Genomic DNA, 23,180 nt, shown 5'->3' with positions numbered 1-23,180 from the left:
ATTATGTTTAATGACAGATCTTCCCAAAAGGAATCCAAACCCCAATATGTCACAAAATTATTGATGTTATTATATACTCCAAAAGCAAAAGGTCTCAGCAGCAACCCTGGCCCAATATGATTCCTCAAAACTAAAATAATTCCTGAAGAAATCAAAAGGTAAAATCAGAATAATTTAAACAATAGAGTTAACAGGTCAGAAAATGAGAAAAGGGCAGATTGAGTTGTGAAAAAGAACAACAAAAAGACTTTAAATAAGGGTGGGCATTTAAGATCTTATTCATAAATCAAATTAAGAAGTCACGCTAAAAAATGAACATGAATGTCAGAGTATATCTGAGCAATAAAGCCACACGCGGTACCAACTAATTAGAATGACCTCCTTTGCTTACGTCCTCCTTTGTAAGTGGCCCTTTTCCAAGAATTGTACCTCAGTCTTAATGTGATGCAGTACCTTTTATTTCTGATGACTACTTAGACACCAAAGTAAACTGACAACTATAATTTTAGATGCTCTGAGAACGCACAAACAGGTGTAATCTAAGCCTGTTGTCTGTTTTCCAAAGGTGCAGTGTTTGTTGCAGTATATACCTTTATTTGGCTGAGATCCTGAGAAAACAATAAATGAGTTTTGTTTTATTGTTTTTGTTTGGGGAGGGCTTTTTTTTCCTCCTTTAATTTTGAATTTCCTTTTCCTAATTTACCTAATGAACCAATTCCTGTAGTCATAATGAGAAAAGAAGCCTTGACCCTTCATTGTATCTTCCAAAACTCCCACGGCTGCAGGGCGTGGTGGAGGAAGTGCTCGGCCTATGGTACGGAAGACGGCAAAGGTTCCGTTTTCAGGCCCTCTCTTTCCTGGGTCTGTGCCCAGGGAGGCCTCCAGCTCCACTTCATCCCGTTCCATCCTCTTTGTGCTCCCTCAAACTGCGTGCGCACCCTTCTAACTAATTTTAAATTCAGTTTTGGCAGTCATATTTACAAAGCCTATTCACTTAAAGTAGATCTTTCAGAGAAATATGGAGGAAGCTGTTGTTCCTCGTGTAAATTTATGAAGAACTGCTGACCAAGAGGAGGGATAGTGACAGAAGAATGAGTTTAAACTACAGTCCAAAGAAACTAGCCTCTTCCTACAAATGTATCATAGAAATTGAACCTTTTTAAAAAATATTTTATTTATTTATTTTTAAAGAGATGGGAAGGGAGGAAAGAAGAGAGGAAGAGAAACATCAATGTGTGGTTACCTATCACAGGCCCTCCACCAGGGACTTGGCCTGCAACCCAGGCATGTGTCCTGACTGCAGTATTGAACCAGCAACCCTTTGGTTTGCAGGCTGGCGCTCAGTCCACTAAGCCACCACAGCCAGGGCAAAATTAAACCTTTAAAGCAAGATTTGAATTCTCCATATGAAAGCCTCCCTCTTCCTGTATTTTCAGTGGACTTCATGTACAGAAAGCTTACCACTAAAAAACAAATAAACAACATAAAAAAAAAACCAGATTTACCAAAAAGAAAAAATCAGGTTGGCAGTCTTTTCCTAGAGAATTTATCAGGTTATTTCATGAAATAGCATCTTCCTCTAGCTGATGTAAAATGTAAGTTGATTTGGAAAGAAAGAGAGAGGGGGTGGAATTGAGGAGGAAGGAGGGAGGGAGGGGAAAAAAGGACTTTTCAAGGACACTCCATGCCAAAAATGAGGAATACCTGAAAAGGCATCTTGACATTTTCAGTGAAATTCTAAGGAGTACTTTCTAAGCATCTACCACTCAACTATTGTTATTTTTTATTTCAAGCTCCAAACAAACACACAAACATATTAAAACACAAATTTTCCAGCTCCACAAGAAAATATGAGCTCCAAACAATGAACACTTTAATTAACAACTCTTACCTGGGTACAAAAGATTGAGCACAGGGTTTGATTTAAAGGGGATTACACATCGGCAACTCCACACACATAACAAAAATCGTTGTTCATTTCCCTAAGGATGTGTCAGTTGCCTGGATGAGGGAGTTCTTCATGATACTCCTTCAGCTTTCATTCAGTGTCCCCCTGCAGGTGGGACTGAGGAAAAAGAACACACAATCAACACAGCCAAGGAGAAGATGACCTCACTCTATTCTAATCTTGGCATGCCGCTTCCTTGGGATCACCTGGTGTCTGAGCCCTGACCCTTGTCCTGTGTTCCCAGCGCAGAATGAGGCAATACTAGTTAGCATGCCAAAGCAGCTGTGTGGTCTTGGGCAAGTTACCTGACCTCTTCGTACAGTTTGAGGGTGATAATCAGCAGAGTATCTGCCTCTGGAGAATGCTATTGTGAGGAGTGTATGGTCCTTGGTACACTGTATACCAGCAGGAACTGTTAGATGTCACTGAGCGAAACTGTTAAACATTCCCCCCATCAATTCCATTCTGTGGAACAATCATTTTTCAACATGGACAGTGTAGGACTGGGGGTGTTCCAAGTCCCCATCCTCAATGCACAGATTCTCAAACTGAAATATGCATCAGAATCCCTGAAGAACAGTTTTAACAGTACTGGGCACAGTGCAGAGATTCCAATTGAATTGGTCTGAAGTGGAGCCTGGGCATCAGTATTTTTCAGAGGCCCTCCCTGCTTCCCCGTGATTCTAATGCTCCTGGAGGACTGCTGACCCGAGGATCTGCCTTGTGGTTTGGGTGCACAGCCACTGCCTGCAGGGTCTGTGGGACTCCTGGGGTGAAGGGAGGTGAGTCACTATCCACTGAGTCAATCCCCACAAGCCACCCAATGACAAATCCCTCAGAACCTGGTGACCAAATCAAAGAATGAGGATCCCTAAAGTTGGAGTTCAGAGTCTATAGCCTGGCTTGCTTTTTGCTTCAGTTGTAATGGAGGTGAAGGAGCCCCTGTGGAAGGAAGTAAAATAGCTCCTGTCTGCCCACAGAGAGGTCAGCCTGGAGGCCATGCTAGCTACTATCTTAAGAGCTGGAGGCCCAAAGAGCTCCGACAGAATCAGAAACTAGTCCTTCAGTTAATTTTTGCCCTGTTTTTCTTTTCTTGGTTTACTTCCTTTTGGCTATTCTTTAATTTTAGAAAAGTTTTGTGCTATAATTCTTGTCTGTGCCTGCATTCCTTGCTCACCCTCTGACTGGGAGCATTACAAGTGGACTAGCTCACCCTGAAGGCCAGCCATGGTGGTGGGAAGCAGGACCGCAGGACACTGCTCCCAGGTGTGCACCACTCAGTGGGGCCAGAGTTGGTGCCATGTGCTCAGTCTCCCCTGCGTTTAGAGACTCCCCTTCCAGTCCTCCATCCCCTTCTTGGGGGAGTTTTCACAAGGAAAACCAATTGCAGTACAAGGCTGAAGGGAATAAGTACTAAGTGTAGGCCTGTGGAGGAGCAAAAGACAGGCCCTGGCTCTGCTTGAGGGACCAGGGGGTTCACAGAGGCAGGCCTTGCAAGTCCGTCCTCCAAAGTGGAATCTCAGCAAGTACATACTGGATATGGGCAATCAGCTCACACACACTTGTTAAGAACCATAACACAAAGGTAATCATGCCTTCTAAGAGAACTAGGAATCATGCCTTCTAACAGAACTGGGTGTATGTGTGTGCTTATGTGATTTTTTTGTGTGATAAAATTCACATAACATAAAGACCACCATTTTAACCATTTTAAATTATACAAGGGATAAGCTTTTTTTAATTCTCACCCAAAGATATCTTTATTGATTTTAGAGAGAGAGAAACATCTATATGAGAGAGAAATATCAATCAGTTGCCTCCTATACACACCCCAACTGGAGATTGAACCCACAACCCAGGTATGTGCCCTGACCAGGATCGAACCTGCAACCTTTTGGTGTACAGGACGATGCTCCAACCAACTGAGCCACCCAGCCAGGGCAGGGACCCAAAATACCACCTCCCAAAACATCCAGAATAAGGAGAAATGTATTCCAACCCCTTCTACTCATTTCCTCTACACATTCCCTAGTCAAACAATTTGGGACTTATTATTTTTGGCTCAAGAATCCCTGGCCTTTTGTGGTAAGATTCTACTTTTTCAGTTCCCCCAAATCTTGAGGTCACTAGGAAACCAAGAGAGGGAAAGCTGAGCAACAGTGAAACAGTAGGAGGGAAGAAGGGAAGGGGCAAGAACTGGCGCTGCCCTCCAATCCTGCAGTGACTCATGCCAGGAGGTAGGATGTGAGTACCATAAAAAAAGAAAGAAAGAAAAGGGAAGGAAGGAAGGAAGGAAGGAAGGAAGGAAGGAAAGGTTCTTGACATCAAAAGTAAATTTGAGGTGGGCAATGATTAAACATACTAGTATCTTGAGTCAATTTGTTAAGCTGAATGCACCACCTCCTCTATTCTGCGATCCTGACAAAACATTCCACTCTAGAGGTGAGAACACAGAGGCTTATTCCGGGGCGGGAGGGTCAGGACATTAGGACATGTAGAATGTTCAGTGCAGCGCTGTTTTTTAAAAATGGTGCTGCAAGCAGGAGGGCTTCATTGAGAAAAGCGGGGGAGGAGGCGTGTAGTGGAAACCCACTGGGTCTTCTGCCGGATGCTCCTCTCTGGGGCTGTCTTCCGAACTCACGGCATGTCTGGGGCCGTCCTGCTTTAGCTGCTTGACCTTGCTTGTTTGGGTCTTCTCTGAACTCATTGTGATATCAGCCTCTTTCTAATAAATATCCTATTGGCTTAAGGCAGCCAAAGCCATCCGGGTTTTTATAACCACGAAAACCTTTACTACTGCAGCCCTCCAGCACCCCTGCCTCACCAGGAGTCCGTGACCCGGGAAGTGGGTGTAGAGACCACTGGAAGGGATCTTGTGTTGTATTGGAAACCTATTTTCTAAGAATTTACTAATTTTTTTCTCACTTCCTCTCCATCCCCTCACATCAGTGTCCCCGTATTAGCTGGTTCAGGGCTTTCTGTAACTCAACGTCACCTGCATTGAATTTCAGCGCAATTTGGCATTTGGTAATTATGTGGGCCGTGTTCCCTAAGTGGTAATTATGTGAGTTATGTTCTGTGTAACTACCTAATAAGTGCCTAGATGACTGTTTTGGCAACCGGAGATGAAGTGGGCCAGAATCCATCCTTTAATCTACCAAGCAGAACGTTCTAAGGTAGGAGCCTGCAGAACTGGCAACTACTGAGCTGTCCTTCTCATTCCTCTGTGCTGAAGGTGGGGAGTCCTGGCCAGCCCTGGGGCCCTCAAACCAGATTTTCAGGGGCCTGACCCTAAGTAAAAACCTAGCATATTATCCCACACTCCTTTATTGTTTAAAAAGACTCATAATTATTTCGAAATTGCTAGAACAAGGGACTTCATAAAACAGCACCAAAGGATCCTTGTGGGAGATAGTCCCAGAAATGCCCACAAACTCTCCTGGGGTCCAAAGGGCTCCTCTGCTCTTTCTCCCCAGGGTTCTCCTATCACACGCCCTAGGTCTGGAGAAGCAACAGAATGTAATGGTTAAAGGTGTGATCACTGAAGCCAGACTACCCAGGTTCCTGTTTCGGCTGTGCCATTTGCTAGTCGTGGCACCTTCAGCAAGGTGCCTGCATGCTCTGCACCTCAGTTTCCCTACTCATAAAATGGAAGTAATGATAGTAACTACTTCAGAGGATTGTGGGAATTAAACATGAACCCATCTGATACATGTGAAGTATTTGGACCAGTTCCTGGCACTCAGGAAGCACTTGACAATGAAGAGCTATTAGCTATTATTATTTTGGGCCCGGGTTAGGAATGGAAAAGAATACCTGAGAAATGATGACATCTTACTATGTGGCCAACTACTTGCCTCATATCTGAATTCTAGGGTTGCCTCATTACCTCATTCAGCATTCACTCATAAAAAATATTTACTGAGCACCAACCACAGTGGAGAGTCATCTGATACAAGACGACAACAGGCAGGGAGTGGGGGTTTGGTTCTTGTTGAGAACACAGGCCTAGCACATGTGGTTGAATTCACCCAAGTTAAATGAGATTCCATTGTAGCACACTAAATGCTGGCTATAAAATAGTGAGCAAGAGAGGCAGGTTTCACTCAAGAAGTAGGGGCAGACTTTTAAGCAGTCAAGCCATATAAACATATAACAACAAACTATGTCATACTTTATGAAAGTGCTGGGTGCTAAGAAACAGGTATGCCTCAGAAGGGGAGGAAGTGTCATAGAAATTCATGAGACTCAAAGGATAAACAGAAGTGACCCAAGCAGGAGCAGGAATAGTATCCCAAACAGAGAGAACAATGTGCATAAAGGCATCACGGCAGGAAAAAACTCATGTTCCAGGAGCTGAAAAGAGAGGCCATTAGATAATGGGAGAGAGACGGAGACACAAGGGAAGGCAAGAGAGCTGGCAGACCCACATATGTTCTGTTACTGCCACTCTGTGAAGGAGGAACGTGGTTCTTAGGTCTCTCTTGCATCTGTCCAGCGCGTTTTCTAACTACCTCATACCTACAGCAGGAAACTAAAATCACTTTAGCAAATCATGATAAGAAGCACTTAAGCTGCTTACTTGCATAAAACTTCAGCTTAAGAATATTTCTGTGCATGAACCTGGTAGTTCTTCAGAGGGTAGCTTGGTCTTTCAAGGGTGTGATTTACTTCAGAGATAAAATCTTCCTATAATAAAAACAAATGCAGCAATTGCATCACTCATAATGTAATAAGGATCAATGACAGCACAATGAGTAGTTTGCATTTCCGAGCCTAAGAATGCCATATACTCTGTATATGTGGGGTTCACACACGTGTGTGTATGTAAGTACTCTTTCTTTCTCTTCCTCCTCCTCCTACCTCCCTTCCTTTGTTCTCTCCCTTCCTTTCTTTTTACATTTTAAAGGGATTTCCTTACTTGGAAAAACTGTGACTTTTCAGAGAGGAAGTAAAGTAACCCACTACCCCATGGTTAGAATAATCATTACTCATTTTAACTGTCACCCTATAGATCTAGGATACGCCAGCATTTTTAAGTAAGTCAATACAACCAATTCAACTATATGGTACGGTGAAATCCAACCACTGCGGGCACTGTTAACCTTCCATTTGAATTCTTTTGAAATGGTGATAGGTCACGTAGCTAATGACTGTCCATCTGCAGTAGACAAAGTACTGGCTGTATCTACCTATGAATCAGAAACACTCCCCACAGCCCCATAAAAGATGAAAAGCCAAAACACCTTATTAACTTTGAGAAAAGAGTGACGACAGGGAATATATAAAATGGGGTCACTTTAACCAAGCTGCTAAAATTGTTAACATTATCAAGATTCAGGCAGGAGGAAAAACCCCATTTTTGTTCTAACTAGCCTAGGAACTTAAATCATTTTTTAACTTCCCAGTCCTGCATCAATGCCTGGTTATGCATATGGACCTCCAGATAACCCTCTAATTACCACCGGAAGGACTCACTTATACATCAACCTGACACCTAAGTCACTGGACGTGACCAGACCGTGTGGTGCCCATCCTCCTACCACCTGGCATCCATCATTCTTCATCCTGACTAGCTGTCACCTGACAACCATTCTAGGCAAATCCTAGAGCTAAGAATGTAGGACTGGTAATTCTCAAGAAGGCACCTTTTACTGTAAGAATTTTAACTTTTCTCTCTTCTTTAAAACATCAGGGTTTTGCCTGGCTGTTTCCAGTTTGAAAACTCTAGGACTCTTGAACAAATCTATGATTTATTTCTAGGAAAACCACCAGACTCTTTTTGAGTTTGTTCAACAGCTTTTAGGAAAACTTTCTTCCATGCTATGGCCTTACACAGACCACACACACTTCTCTGGGTTCTCCCGTGGACCAGAATTCCTGTGCCTGGTGGAAGGGAATGTGCTTTGGGTCAGTTACACTGTCTTCTCTAAGTCCTTTGAAAGGACATTCCTCCCTCTTGCTGCAGGACCTCCTCTTGATGCATGCTGTGCTCCAAATTGGCTGCTACTCATTGTTCAGTTCCAAGCTCCATTGTCAGCTCCAAGCTCTCCCCAGGGGAGCTGCTCTGACTCCCAACCAAGTCAAATACTCCTTTGCCTACACTCCCAGGACACCGTGTAAGTCTCCTGGGTAAGTGTCACAATTTTACATTTATTTTTGTAGTTACTTGATTAATGTCTGTCTTCCCCAATGAACTGTAAGTCCCAGTTCCCATGTCATTCTGCCAGAAAATATCTAGTTTGACAAGAAGCCCTAACCTCGTTTAGGCGCTGCTGAGCTCTGTGGGATGTCAGAAGATCGCATACCCTTTCATGGATCTTCTTCCATGTGGACTGAGAACCAGGGTGGAACCTGCTCAACAGATTAAACGGGGAGATTATGCCCCTAATAAAAAGGATAGTTAGAGTACATAACAATATGGGTTGATATTTATAGCTTAATAGTAAGAAAACAGAAGCAACATATAAAATAATACACATAATACAGTTTTAATACCCGTATAAAACCTGTGTATAGGAAACTCACTAGGAATAAAAACAACTGAGATGTTAATAATGGTGTGTGTTTAGGTGTATGGCTGTGAGTGACTTTCTTCTTTGTACTTAACTATGTATTTTAGATATTTCTCTAAAGAACAAATCCTGCCTTTTACATTAAGAATTTAATCCAAAACTTTTAATATGAACATCAATCCCATTGTTTTCCACCATAAGGATTTTGTTTTGTATCTCATTTATTCGAGGCCAACCAGACCCAACCTTAACCACAGGTCTTAACATCATCTTCCAGTTCTGTGAACATGCTGCACTTCCTCCTCCCAGAGGCATCTGCCCACACTGCTCCCTCTGCCTGGAGTGCTGCCACCCCAACCCTGTCCCCACTCATGTAACTCCTACCCACCCTCCAGAGCTCAGTTCATGTATTGATTTCTTGGGAAAGTCCTTCCTGATCCCTTTTGTGCAGAGGAAGTCAGAGTCCCTATTTTATGCATTCGGAGTCCATTTACCCTGTATTCAGTGCGCTTCCCCTAGCAGACATATTGTCATTATTCAACTAGTGTCTCTTTCTACTCCTAGGCTGAAATTGGGAATGCAGCTCTTGGATTAATAGTTCATCTTATGGTCTCATGGGTATTGAATACCACAGTAGGTATATTTAATAAATATTTCTTGAGTGATTGAATTCACCCACTCATTAGTTGAATTCATTTATTCATTTTGAGGAGGGGATGGGTACCAACTCCTAAATTCTGAGGTGGAATTAGAAATTTGATTATGAAAATCTTGTTTCCTCAAAATGCCTGAAGAAGATTAGCAATTTTGATAAAACTGTTCTCTTTAATTAGCATACAGTAAACATTAGGAAGGACAGGAACATTTGGGAATCAATTGGGGATTACTATGGCCAACATATTATTGAGCTCCTGAGCAGTTGCCCCTCTACTTAGTTTGGGACCAACATCTGGGAAGCCCATCCTGGCTCTCTCTATAATAAGCACATGTAGCTTGTTTCCAGGTCGACAAGACCAAGAGTATTACTGTATTTAAACAAACCCATAACCGAGTCAGAAAAATGACTCAGCAAATGGAAGTGCCACTCAAAGCACTACCCATGTTTAAGAAAAAGCCAGGCACATCATTTCTACACTTCTCTAAGAATTTTTAAGAGGAAGGAATAAAAATATATTGAAGCTATAAATAAAGCTAGCATCTAAAAAGATCCACTAACTGGATACCATAAATGTATTTTCTATAAGTGTTGAGTAACCAGTACCAAAACAATTCCTACAATTTGTTACCATTATTATTCTATACAATCAATATTACATTTGAAGATTTCTGAGAATGAGTCAACAGACAGGAGCAGTGCTGTGCCTTTACTATAGCTTTCTTCTTGTGCTGTGGAACAGTGAGGATGTGTGTTACAGGGATGTGTCACTATCCAGATGACAGTGATCAGGCTTAAGAGTGTTTGTTCTTCCATCCTTTGGGACTACCGTTTTTCAACCCACTAGTTAAAGGGGTTTTCTTCTTCTTCAATTAAAAGCTTGGGCTGAGTCTCACCCCAAAATTTGTCTCCCAACTCATCCATACAACCTTCACCCTTACTGATTTCAGTATTAAGCTAGCAGAAACAGAAAAGGTATTTCTCAGCACTCTTGTGATCAGGGCACAGGGAGACAGGTCCCAATTGTGCTGATGTGGAAAGAATAGTGAATGAGGTTGAAGCAAAGTACTAGTAGCACCTAGTATTCCAGAGGCTGCCTCTGTGATCCTGCTGAAGTCAACAAGGAATGGACTCATCCAAGAGGATATAAAGGATATCTTTCATTCAAAACAGCTATCTTACTTCTGGTCAAGATGGAGGCGTAGGTAAACACAGCTCACCTCCTCACATAGCCACATCAAAATTACAACTAAATCGCAGAGCAACCATCACTCAGAACCATCAGAAATTGAGCTAAATGGAAGTCCAACAACTACTGAATTAAAGAAACTACATCCATCCAGACTGGTAGGAGGGGCAGAGATGCAGAACAGGCTGGGTCCACAACCATGTGAGGAGGAAAAAAATTCAGGAAGGATATCTCAAGAGCTAGGAGTCCCAGCCCAAACCAGGCCCCCCAGCCCGGGGTTCCAGTGCCAGGAAGGTAAGTCCCCACAACTTCTGGCTGTAAAAAACAGTGGGAATTGAGTTGGTGGAAGAAACTTCTGGAGCCCCAAGCAGTTCCCCTTAAATAACCACACATAGACTTACTGAGACTCACTCCCTCAGAGTTCCAGCACTGGAGTAGCAGCTTAAAAGGCACCAGTGGCCTAAGAACAGAAACTGAAGTGTCTGGAATCAAGGCAAAATCTGGGGGACAGCTTTCTCCCAGACAGAAAGGCGGGAAGAGGCCACTGTTCCTTTTCTGAACCCTCCCCCACACAGAGCTGCAGAGCTGGCAAGCAAGTGCCATATCTGAGACTCCATTGACCTGACTATCCCTGTTTCTCCTGCCTTAGAGATCCCCTGAGGCTCCATCCCACCTATCTTATGGGCCCATCCAAGCTGTTGACAGTGACTTTTCCATACAAATGGCTAGTCTTGGCTCAAGCTACAAAACTTCCTAAATCCTCTCAAATAAGCAACATCTGGCCTCAGTGAGCCCCTAGCCCCCATATATCTCTTGCTAAGTGGCACCAGGCCCAATGCTAACAGCAGCCACCCTGGGTTCACAGCTTGGTTTTGATTGGAAACTTCAAAGCCCAGCACAGGTAGCAGCCCTCTCAAATTGCTTTAAAGCTCAGGAAGGGTGGCTCTAGGCAGAACACAGGATGGGGCTGACCTTGGCCTGTACCACCCAGGAAACCCCAGAGCCTGAGCATCCAGTGAACAACTACAGACCACATCAGAGTGCCACCACCCTACCCCTGCAAAGCTGATCCTCCATGGAGGGCAGAGGTTGGTCATCAGTGGAACAGTCAGTCCTTGTAGTTGACTGTCCTAGGTAAATCGCTACCATTAACCTGCCAACAGCAATCAAGGCTCAACTACAAGAACAGAGTGTACTTAGCCCTAACAAAGGGTGCACCTTCAGTACCCTTCTTAGGTGATAGGCGAAGCTGGGTCACTGGACCCTATGGAAAACCTAGTACATTAAGCCATGCTACCAAGACAGGGAGTCATAGCAGCTCTACCTAATACCTAGACACAAACACAGGGAGTCTGCCAAAATGAGGAGACAAAGAAACATGGCACAAATGAAAGAACAGATCAAAATTCCAGAAAAAGAACTAAATGAAATGGAGATAAGTAATCTATCAGATGCAAAGTTCAAAATACTGGTTGTAAGGATGCTCAAGGAACTTAGTGAGGACCTCAAGAGCATAAAAAAGACCCATTCAGAAACAACGCATACACTAATTGAAATAAAGAACAATTTACAGGAAACATCAATAGAGTGAATGAAGCCAAGAATCAAATCAATGATTTGGAACATAAGAAAACAAAAAACAACCAATCAGAACAAGAAGGAGAAAAATGAATCCAAACAAAACAAGGATAGCATAAGGAGCCTCTGGGACAACTTCACGCATTCCAACATTCACATCGTAGGGGTGCCCAAAGAAGAGAAGAAAGATCAAGAAGTTGAAAATGTATTTGAATATATAATGAAAGAAACTTCCCTAAGTTAATGAAGGAAATAGACATGTGAGGGACTTTCAGCCAAGATGGAGGCATAGGTAAACACACTGTGCCTCCTCACACAACCAAGATAGGGACAACAACAATTTCGTAACACAATAACCACCAGAACTGACAGAAAATTGAACTGTATGGAAGTTGGACAACCAAGCAGTTAAAACAGACACGTTCATCCAGACCAGTAGGAGGGGCAGAGTCGGGCAGCCAGGCGTGGGTCGGGTTGTGGAGAACAGAGAGCATTGGGACTGGACGTGTAAGGCATCCAGGGCCTGCAAGACCACGGCAGGTGGACCCTGAGTGCGCATGTGGCAGCTGGAAGACCCCGGCTGTGGGGTGGCAAATGGCAGACGCAGTGAGGTGGGAATTGTAAAGCAAGGCACTGTGCGCAACCCAGGCTCACAGCGCTGGAAAATAGAGCCTCCGGACACTGATTGAAAACACCTGTGGGGGTTGAGGCACAGGGAGAGACTCACAGCCTCACAAAAGAGGTCCTTGGAAAGTCCCACGGGGTGCACAAGCCCACCTACATGGAAATTGGCACCAGAAGGGCCCAGTTTGCTTGTGGGAAGCAGTGGAAAGGACTGAGGTCCAATGGAGAGCACAGCAAATGCCATCGTTCCCTCTCAGACCCCGCCCCCACATACAACGTCACAACCCAGCAACTGGGGTTCCCCTCCCTGGTGAACACCTAAGACTCTGCCCTTCATACATAACAGGCATGACCAGACCAAAGCAAGGGGGGTTGGAGATGGCTCAAACAGAATAAAAGCCTCAGAGTCAGTACTTTAAAGCAACCAAGAGATAGCCAATCTATCAGATGCACAGTTCAAAGCACTGGTGATCAAGATGCTCAAAGAATTGGTTGATTTTAGTTGCAAGTTAGATGAACAAATGCAGGCTACGATAAGAGAAATGAAGGAAAATGCACAGGGAACCAATAGTGATGGGAAGGAAACTGGGACTCAAAACAATAGAGTGGATCAGAAGGAAGAAAGAAACAACCAAACAGAAAAGAATGGAGAAATAAGAATTCAAAAAAAATGAGGAGAAGCTTAGGAACTTCCAGGGCATCTTTAAACATTCCAACATCCAAATTATAGGGGTACCAGAAGGAGAAGAGGAAGAGCAACAAGTGGAAAAGTTATTTGAACAAATAATAAAAGAGAACTTCCCCATTCTGGCAAAGGAAATGGACTTCCAGGAAGTCCAGGAAGCTCAGAGAGTCCCTAAGAAGTTGGACCCAAGGAGGAACACACCAAGGCACATCATAATTACATTAGCTAGAGTAAAAATGAAGGAGAGAATCCTAGAAGCAGCAAGAGATAAGGAGACAGTAACCTACAAAGGAGTTCCCATCAGACTGTCAGCTGATTTCTCAAAAGAGACCTTACAGGCAAGAAGGGACTGGAAAGAAGTATTCCAAGTCATGAAAGGCAAGGACCTACATCCCATATTGCTCTATCCAGCAAAGCTTTCAATTAGAATGGAAGGGCAGATAAAGTGCTTCTCAGATAAGGTCAAGTTAAAGAGTTCATCATCACCAAGTCCTTATGTTATGAAATGTTAAAGGGACTTATCTAAGGAAAAGAAGATAAAAAAAAATGTACAGTAAAATGACAGCAAATTCACAATTATTAACAACCACACCTAAAACAAAAACAAAAAGAAACTGAGCAAACAACTAGAACAAGAACAGACCCACAGAAATGGAGAACACATGGAGGGTTAGCAACAGGGGAGTGGGAGGAGGAGAGGGGGGAAAAGATACGGAGAATAAGTAGCATAGATGGTAGGTAGAAAATAGATGGGGGAGGGCAAGAATAGTATGGGAAATGTAGAAGGTAAAGAACTTATGACACATGGACATGAACTAAAGGGGGGAATGTGGGTGGGAGAGGGTATGCAGGGTGGAGGGGAATGAATGGGGGGTAATGGGACAACTGTAATAGCATAATCAATAAAATATAGTAAAAAAAAAAAAGAAAGAAAGAAATAGACATGCAAGTTCAGGAAGCACAGAGAGTCCCAAATAAGATGGATGCAAAGAAGCTCAGTCCAAGACACAGCATAATTAAAATGCCAAAGGTTAAGGATAAAAAAAGAGAATCTTAAAAGCAGCAAGAGAAAAGAAGTGAGTTACCTAACTTACAGGAACAGGGCAATTCCCATAAGACTATCAGCTGATTTCTCTAAAGAAACTTTGCAGACTAGAAAAGATAGGTAAGAAATATTCAAAGTCATGAAAAGCAGCGACCTACAGCTAAAATTACTCTACACAGCAAAGCTATCATTTAGAATCAAAGGGCAGATAAAGTGCTTCCCAGGCAAGAAAAAACTAAAGGAGTTCATCATTACCTAACCATTATTATACAGAGGATTAAAGGGACTTATTTAAGAAAAAGAAGATCAAAACTATGAACAATGCCCTGGCTGGCGTAGCTCAGTGAATTGAGCTCAGGCTGCAAACCAAAGTGTCGCAGGTTCGATTCCCAGTCAGGGCATATGCCTAGGTTGTAGGCCATGACCCCCAGCAACCTCACATTGATGTTTCTCTCTCTCTCTCTTTCTCCCTCCCTTCCCTCTTTAAAAATAAATAAATAAAATCTTAAAACATATATATATACTATTAAAAAAACTATGAACAATAAAATGGTAATAAATACATATCTATCCACAATTGAATCTAAAAAACAAACTAAGCAAACAAGAAGAACAGGGATAGAATCATGGATAAGAAGAGTGTTACGGCAAAATCGGCGCGACAGCACGACAGCAATCCAGGACGCAAGAGCGCAGCAGTGTAGCGGTGATCCCTGAATACGCAAGCAGCGGCTGGGGGAATCAGTGGGGCAGCGACTGGGGACCAGAGCAGAGCTCACGGCCCAGAAGCCCAGGGAAGTGTCTGACTCCAGGAGAACGGAAGGGTCGCCATTGATCCCTCCAGTCCCCGCTCCCGCCCCTGCCCCAACATATAACGTCACAAGCTAGCGACTGGGGCGCCCAGCACCGGTGAACACCTAAGGCTCCGCCCCCCACCGTAACAAGAGCGACCAGACCGGAGAAAAAATAAATAAATAAGTAAAATAATAGGAGAGACAGGGAAAGACGTAAGACATGTTTCCAGCAGAACAGATCGGTCCCCCAGGACTCATCCTTTTGAGTGACCAAGAAACAGCCAATCTATCAGATGCGCAGTTCAAAACACTGGTGATCAGGAAGCTCACGGAACTGGTGGATTTTGGATCCAAATTACATGAAAAAATGCAGATTACCATAAAAGGGATGCAGGAAGACACACGGAGGAGAGCCAATTGTGAAAGGAAGGAATCTGAGTCTCAAAACAACACAGTGGACCAGAAGGAAGATAGAATCAACCAAGCAGGAGACCATGATGAAATAAGAATTCAAAAAATCGAAGAAAAGCTTAAGACCATCAAGGACACCTTTAAACGTTCCAACATCCGAATTATAGGGGTACCAGAAGGGGAAGACCAACAAGTGGAAAAGTTATTTGAACAAATAATAAAGGAGAACTTCCCCAAACTGGCAAAGGGAACAGTCTTCCAAGAAATCCAAGGAGCGCAGAGAGCCCCAAAGAAGTTGGACCCAAGAAGAAACACACCAAGGCACATCATAATTACATTAGCCAAGGTAAAAATGAAGGAGAGAATCCTAGAAGCAGCAAGAGATAAGGGGACAGTAACCTACAAAGGAGTTCCCATCAGACTGTCAGCTGATTTCTCCAAAGAGACCTTACAGGCAAGAAGGGGCTGGAAAGAAATATTCCAAGTCATGAAAGACAAGGACCTACATCCCAGATTGCTCTACCCAGCAAAGCTCTCATTTAGAATGGAAGAGAAGATAAAGTGATTTTCAGATAAGGTCAAATTAAAGGAGTTCATCATCACCAAGCCCTTACTTTATGAAATGCTAAAGGGACTTATCTAAGAAAAGAAGATAAAGAAAAGACATGTATAGTAAAAGGACAGCAAACTCACAATTATTAACAACCACACCTAAAGCAAAACCAAAAGAAACTAAGTAAACAACTAGAATAGGAACAGAACCACAGAAATAGAGGGCACAAGGGTGGGCTAGCAATAGGAGTGGGAGGAGGAGAGAGGGGGAAAAGGTATAGAGAATAAGTAGCATAGAATGTAGGTTGAAAATAGATAGGGGGAGGGCAAGAATAGTACGGGAAATGTAGAAGCTAAAGAACTCATAAGTATGACATATGGACATGGACTAAAGGGGGGGAAAGTGGGTGGAAGAGGGGGCACAGGGTGGAGGGGAGTGAAGGGGGAAATGGGACAACTGTAATAGCATAATCAATAAAATATATTTAAAAAAAAAAAAGAAGAGTGTTACGATGTTGCCAGATGGGAGGAGGATGTGGGGGAATGGGTGAAGATGTGAGGGGATTAAGAAGTACAAATAAGTAGTGACAGAATAGTCATGGGGATGTAAAGTACAGTGTAGGAAACAGAATAGCCAAAGAACTTATACACAGGACCCATGGACATAAACAGTGGTGTGAAGATTGCCTGAGGGAGTGAGGTGTACTCGGTGGAAGGGACAAAGGGGGAAAAATTGGGACAAATGTAATAGCATAACCAATAAAATGTTAAAAAAGCAGCTGTCCCATGCACCCCAATGTTCAAAATAGCATTATTTGCAGTAGCAAGTGCTGGAAACAGCCTAAGTGCCCATCAGTAAATGAGTGGGTCAAAAGACCATGGTACATTTACACAATGGAATATTACACAGCAGAAAGAAAGAAAGCTGTCCTCCCCTTCACGACAGCATGGAAGGAACTGGAGAATATTATGCTAAGTGAAATAATCCACACTGTGAAAGACAAGTACATATGATCTTACCTGTAAGTGGAACCTCATCAATAAAACAAACAAGTGAGCAAAACAGAACCAGAGACATAGAAATAAGGAACAAACCGAGAGCAACCAGATTGGGGGGAGATGATAACAGGGGAAGAAGGAGAAGGGTCAAGTCACAGAACATGTATAAAGGACCCATGGACAAGGACAACCGGGGGCAAGAGGACTGAATGTGGGAGGGGAGGATGGGCAGGGCAGAGGAGAGCAATGGGGCAAAAATGGGGACAACTGTAACTGAACAACATTAAAACAATTTTAATAAAAGTGTTCTTTTTCTTTCCAAAAACCCCCAGCTGTCTTTAAAAATATTATTTTCAGTGCCACTTCCCTGAAGGTAAAGTGACCAACTGTCCTAGTTTGCCCAGAATAAAGATATTTCCCAGAACACAGGACTTCCAGAGCTAAAACTGAGGTAGTCTTGGGCAAACCAGACAGCCTTCCGTTAACCATATATTCTTGTCACTCAATTATGGCCTAATTTCCAAATTCACAGTCCAAATATTTCCAAACTTATCAGGTTAGATGACTTTGGCATATAGAATTTGCTGACTCATCAGAGATAGATGCTAAAGCTCTGCCCGACATACAACTGTGCTTATTGCCTGTGATAAACTTGCATAAACTTCCCAATGCCCTCCAGCAAAGCCCAAACTTTTTTAGCTTGGCTTAGATGGCTCCCCTCAGCCTCGGCAAGCTGGTCTAACCTCTAACACCTGAAAGTGCCCCTTGCCGTTTCACCTCACATCCCTCTCCTCCATTAACTGTATTATACCAAATCTCCTCCCTTGAAGTCCCATATGAAAATGCTTCTCCTCCATGAAACATTCCAGAAGTACCTTCCTCCTCTCTGATATACTAATAACATTCTATCTGTACTAGTTTCAAAGTTCCAACCTGTAGAAAGTTCTCAGTGTACTTTTTTTTTATATCCTCTGCTGGGTTGCAAGTTCTCCAAGATGAGGAGAAATGTCTTTGACATTAGCATTTCCATTGTAGGCCTAGTAGGTTGACTATCCTGTTTTTCCCCTGAGGCATTTTTTCCTTGTATTTGGCAAATATTCATTGCATGTCTATTAAGTGCCATAAATTGGTAACTAAATTTTCATGTGTCTTTTTCTTAATTGAGGTATAATTGATGAGGCACTTAAAAAAGAGATTTTATTTATGTATTAACAGAGGGAAAGAGAGGGAGTAAGTGAGTGAGAGAAACATCAATGTATGGTTGCCTCCCACACACCCCCTACTGGGGACCTGGCCCACAACCCAGGTATGTGGCCCTGACTGGGAATCGAACCCACGACCCTTTGGTTTGCAGGATAAGGTACTCTTTTAACAGCAGGGATTATACACTCCCCTACTCATTCTACCCTCCCCTACTAACACACAATGCCAATCCCAAAGATTTTGACTCAATAGACATGAGGCAACTCTTTACTGAGCCAGAGTTGAGAACCACTGGCTTGCTTCATAAAAATACTCATGAACTTCCAATCAAGATGGCAGTGTAGGTAAACACAGTAATGGCATCCTCCCACAACCACATTGAAATTACAGCTCAATTACAAAACAACCATCATTCAGAACTACCTGAAACCTAGCTTAATGGAAGTCCTACAACGAGGGATTTAAAGAAGAAACCATGTCAAAACTGGCAGGAGAGACAAGGACGTGGCATTGGATGGCCCCACATCCACTTGTGGCAGATAAAAATCGGGAGGGATATCTTAATAGTGGAGGTCTCCCCTGAAGGGTGAGGCCCCCGAGCCACTGCCAGGAAGAGAAGTCTGCATAACTTTTGACTGGAAAAACCAGCAGGGATTGTGCCTGAGAGAGGGACACGGAGGGCTTCTGGACTCCCAGGCAGATCCTCTTCAAGGGCCTAGGCATGGACTTACTCTGATACACTCCCTCTGAGCTCCAGCACTGGGACAGCAGCTCAAAAGTCACCAGGGACATACAGGGAGGAACTGAATTGTCTGGCATCATGCCAAGAGCTGTGGGCAGCATTCTGACAGACAAAAAAGCTGGCAGAAGCCACTGTTCCTTTTCTAAGCCCTCCCCCAACTAAGCTGATAGGTGAGCACCATATCTGATTACCCATCAACCTGGCTCATACTGTTTGCCCCACCCTGTTGATTCCCTGAGAACCTGCCTAATCCAACTTGTGGGCTCACCCAAGCTGTTTCTATGGCTTGTCTTGGCTAACACTTCAGACTTTCATTAAATCTCTCAAACAAGTAATTTCTGGCCTCAGCATGCCCAGTACCTCTTGCTAAGTGGCCCTAGGCCCAGCAGTAGCAGCAGCCAGCCTTGGTTCACAGCCTGGCTTTACCTGGGCACCTCCAAGCCCAGCACAAGTAGCATCCATCTGCAAATCACTTTGTAGTTATGCCGGGAGGCCACAGGCAGAATACAGACGGTGATTAGCCTTGGCCTGCACCTCCTGGATGTCCCAGAGCCAGTGCATATAGTGGACAGCTTCAGACCATGTCAAAGCACTATTCAACCACCTCCACAAGTGACACACTCAAGGGGCAGACTCAGTGGGCACCAGAGTCCTACTGAAGTAAGTCCTGCTCTGTGAGGTAAGCCCCTGCACAGCTGATCTTCCATGGTGGTTGGAAGTTGGTTGTCACAGCAAGTCCTTATAGCTTATTGATCAACCTGGGGGTAAATCCCTCCCACTGATATGCCAACAGCAATCAAAGCTCAACTACAAGAGAAAGGTGTACACAGTCCACACAGGGGAGCACTCATGGAGTGCCCAGCTTGGATGATTGAGGAGTGTGTGCCACTGGACCCTACAGAATAACTACTACATAAGACCACTCTACCAAGCCTGGGAGATGTAGCAGTTCTACCCAATTCATAGAAACAAACACTGGGAGGCTGCCAAAATGAGGAGACAAAGAAACATGCCCCAAATAGAAGAACAGAACAAAACTCTAGAAAAAGAACTAAACAAAATGGAAACAAGCAATCTACTAGAGGCAAAGTTCAAAACACTGTTTATTAGGATGCTCAAGGAATTTAGTGAGAACTTCAACAGCATAAAGGAGGACATGGAAACTATAGCAAAGAACCAGTCAGAAATGAAGAATACACTAAGTTAAATGAATAATAATTTACAGGAAAACAACAGTAGAGTAGATGAAGCCAAGAATCAAATAAACCATTTGGAATATGAGGAAGCAAAAGACACCCAATCAGAACAAAAAGAAAAAAGAACTCCCGCAAAATGAAGATAATGTAAGGAGCCTCTGGGATAACTTCAAGTGTACCAACGTAAGTGTCATGGGGGGCGCTGGAAGGTGAAGAGAGAGAGCAAGAAATTGAAAACCTATTTGAAAAAATAATGACAGAAAACTTCCCTAACCTGGTGAATGAAACAGACATACAAATCCAGGAAGTGCAGAGAGTCCCAAACAAGATGAACCCAAAGAGGCCCACACTAAGACACATCATAATTAAAATGCAAAAGGTTAAAGACAAAGAGGGAATCTTAAAAGCAGCAAGAAAAATGTAGTTACCTACAAGGAAGCTTCCATAAGACTATCAGCTCATTTATCAACAGAACTTTGCAGGCCAACAGGGATTGGCAAGAATTATTCAAAGTGATGAAAAGTAAGGGCTTACATCCAAGATTACTCTATCCAGTAAATCTATCATTTAGAATTGAAGGACATATAAAGAGCTTCCCAGACGAGAAACAGCTAAAGGAGTTCATCACCACCAAACTAGTATTATATGAAATGTTAAGTGTCTTCTTTAAGAAGAAGAGCCCTGGCTGGGTGGCTCAGTTGGATGGAGCATCATCCCATATACCAAAAGAGTGTGAGTTTGATTACCAGTCAGGGAATGTACAGGAGGCAACCAATTGATTTTTCTCTCTCACATCAATGTTCCTCTCTCTCTCTCTCCTTCCCTCCCTCCCTCCCCTTCTCCCTCTCCCTCTCTCTCTAAAATCAATAAACATATCCCTGGATGAGAACTTTTTTAAAAAAGCAAAAACTATGAACAATGAAATGTGATAGCCCTGGCTGGCATGGCTCAGAGGATTGAGTGCTGACCTCCAAACCAAAGGGTCACTGGTTCGATTCCCAATCTAAAGCATAAAGTCTGGGTTGAGGGCCAGGTTCCCAATAGGGGGTATATGAAAGGCAACCACACATTGATGTTTATCTACCTCTCTTTCTCCCTCACTTCCCCTCACTAAAAATAAATATTTTTTAAAAGAAAGAAATGTGATAAAGTGACAATAAATACATATCTATCAACAACTGAATCTAAAAAAAAATGAACAAGCAGAATGGAGATAGATTCACAGATACAGAGAACATTCTAATGGTTGCCAGATAGGAGGTGGGCTGGGGGATGGATGAAAAAGGTGAAGGGATTAAGAAGTACAAATCTGTTTTTCCAGAATAGTCATGGGGATGCAAAGTACAGCATAGAGAATATAGTCAATAATATTCTAATAACCATGTGTCAGATGGGCATAAGATTTATTGGGATGATCAGGATTTACATATACAATGTCTACTCACTTAGGTATACACCTGAAGCTGATATAATATCGTATATAACTGTACTTGAAAATGATTTAAATAAAGAAAAAACAAAAAGATACTCATGAAAGGTTGGTTGAATCAATGAATGCATAAGCCATCTAACAAATTTATTTAAGAAGAAATGAGGCCTTCTTAGATCTCCTTCCTGATGGAATTAGCCTCTTCCTGCTCCGTCTTTCCCTGTCTTTGGATTGTACTTCTGTCAAGTGCAGATCACAATCCATTTCACATTTAGGACATGGGGGCATGCCTGCCTCCCTTATCTAGTGTATGAGCTACTAGAGAGCAAGGATGTGTGTGTCACGATCATGTACGCTGCACATAAAAGGTGCTCAGTAAGTCGATACTCAATTCACTCTCTCTAAAAAGTGTGCTATGCTGATTATAAAGGGTTTAGGTGATGTAGAAAAACTAGGCAAGCCCTAGTTTTGTGTGGCTCAGTGGACTGAGTGCCAACCTGCGAACCAAAAGGTCACTAGTTCAATTCCCAGTCAGGGCACATGCCTGGGTTGTGGGCAGGGCCCCCCGTTGCAAGAGACAATTGATCGATGTTTCTCTTCCTCTCTTTCTCCCTCCCGTCCCCTCTCTCTAAAGATAAATAAATAAAATCCAGTAAATCTATCATTTAGATTTTTCTTTTTTAAAAAAAAAAGAAAAAGAAAAACTAGGCACATGGATAAAAGCCATGGTAGAAGAGAAGTTCTTCAGTTCTGGTAGAAGAGAAGCACTTTGTGGCTGTCAGAGGATAGATGTTTGATCATTACCCTCATTTTACAGCTCAGCAAACTAAAGCCTAAAAGGCCGAGTGTTTGTGTCAGATTGCACACATCAGAGACAATGAGCACTACAGCTCAAGTTTCCTGCCTACCACCAGCTGATGGCTATTTCCCTCTCCACTTAAAATCAATTCTATCCTCACATCTCTCAGGTACCCCTCCTGCTCTGCCAACCTGCCACATCCCAGGACGGTAGAAACAGGATAACCTGACAGAGATGCAGGCCAGGCACATAGGGGGTATAAATATATTTCTGACCACCTGTTTTGGGGGGGACAATGTCAATTTTTTTAAATCTATGTTATATTATTTTCTCTCAATACAGTAACTTATCAAAAACTCACATTCTTTAATAGATTTTATTAAAAGACTTGATTTAGTTTCCTCAAGCCCATGATTAAACATTTACTATAAAGTTTTTCTATCATTTCTGAAAAACACTAAGAATGCACCACCACTTTCTTAGTCTACCTCAAACTTAACATAATTCCTATTAAAATTTCAGGGACACTTTTAAGATATTTCCTATGAGTCCCTTTGTGAGTAACTGTTATTTTGACATAGGGATTTATCTTATTCTCATCACTAACATTGCAGAGTAAAGCAGACGGCACATCTCCTATTCAGAACAACTATCTCACTAACATTATCTGCAGTGCCTCCTCCTGGGAGTTAAGGTGATCAACTGCCCTGGTTGCCAGGGACTACGGGGTTTCCCCAGAATGCAAACCATCAGGGTTAAAACAGTCCTGGGCAAACAGGACAGTTAATCACGTTGCTGGAGAGTGAAGTTTGGAAA

At 42.9% G+C, this 23,180-nt stretch overlaps 1 protein-coding gene across 7 annotated transcripts in view; it reads right to left on the bottom strand.

Moving 5' to 3' along the window:
• Positions 1 to 1,545: 1,545 nt before the first annotated feature.
• The window catches only part of SPATA6L (spermatogenesis associated 6 like), a 55,896-nt gene continuing 34,261 nt past the window's right edge, over positions 1,546 to 23,180 (bottom strand). For 6 of the 7 annotated variants that reach the window (XM_036021677.1, XM_028526025.2, XM_036021678.1 and 3 more), the window contains 3 exons: positions 8,209 to 8,302; positions 6,531 to 6,637; positions 1,546 to 2,065 (listed from right to left, as the gene is read on the bottom strand). In XM_036021677.1, coding sequence (XP_035877570.1) covers positions 6,548 to 6,637; positions 8,209 to 8,302 — 184 coding nt within the window. In that variant the 3' untranslated portion in view covers positions 1,546 to 2,065; positions 6,531 to 6,547. The remainder of the gene's footprint in view (positions 2,066 to 6,530; positions 6,638 to 8,208; positions 8,303 to 23,180) is intronic. The other variant, XM_036021676.1, reaches the window with a different exon arrangement.

Source organism: Phyllostomus discolor, chromosome 3, assembly GCF_004126475.2.
Source record: "Phyllostomus discolor isolate MPI-MPIP mPhyDis1 chromosome 3, mPhyDis1.pri.v3, whole genome shotgun sequence".
Taxonomy (NCBI): domain Eukaryota; kingdom Metazoa; phylum Chordata; class Mammalia; order Chiroptera; family Phyllostomidae; genus Phyllostomus; species Phyllostomus discolor.
Note: the sequence above shows the minus strand (reverse complement) of the source record. Positions and strands in the feature narration are given on the sequence as shown.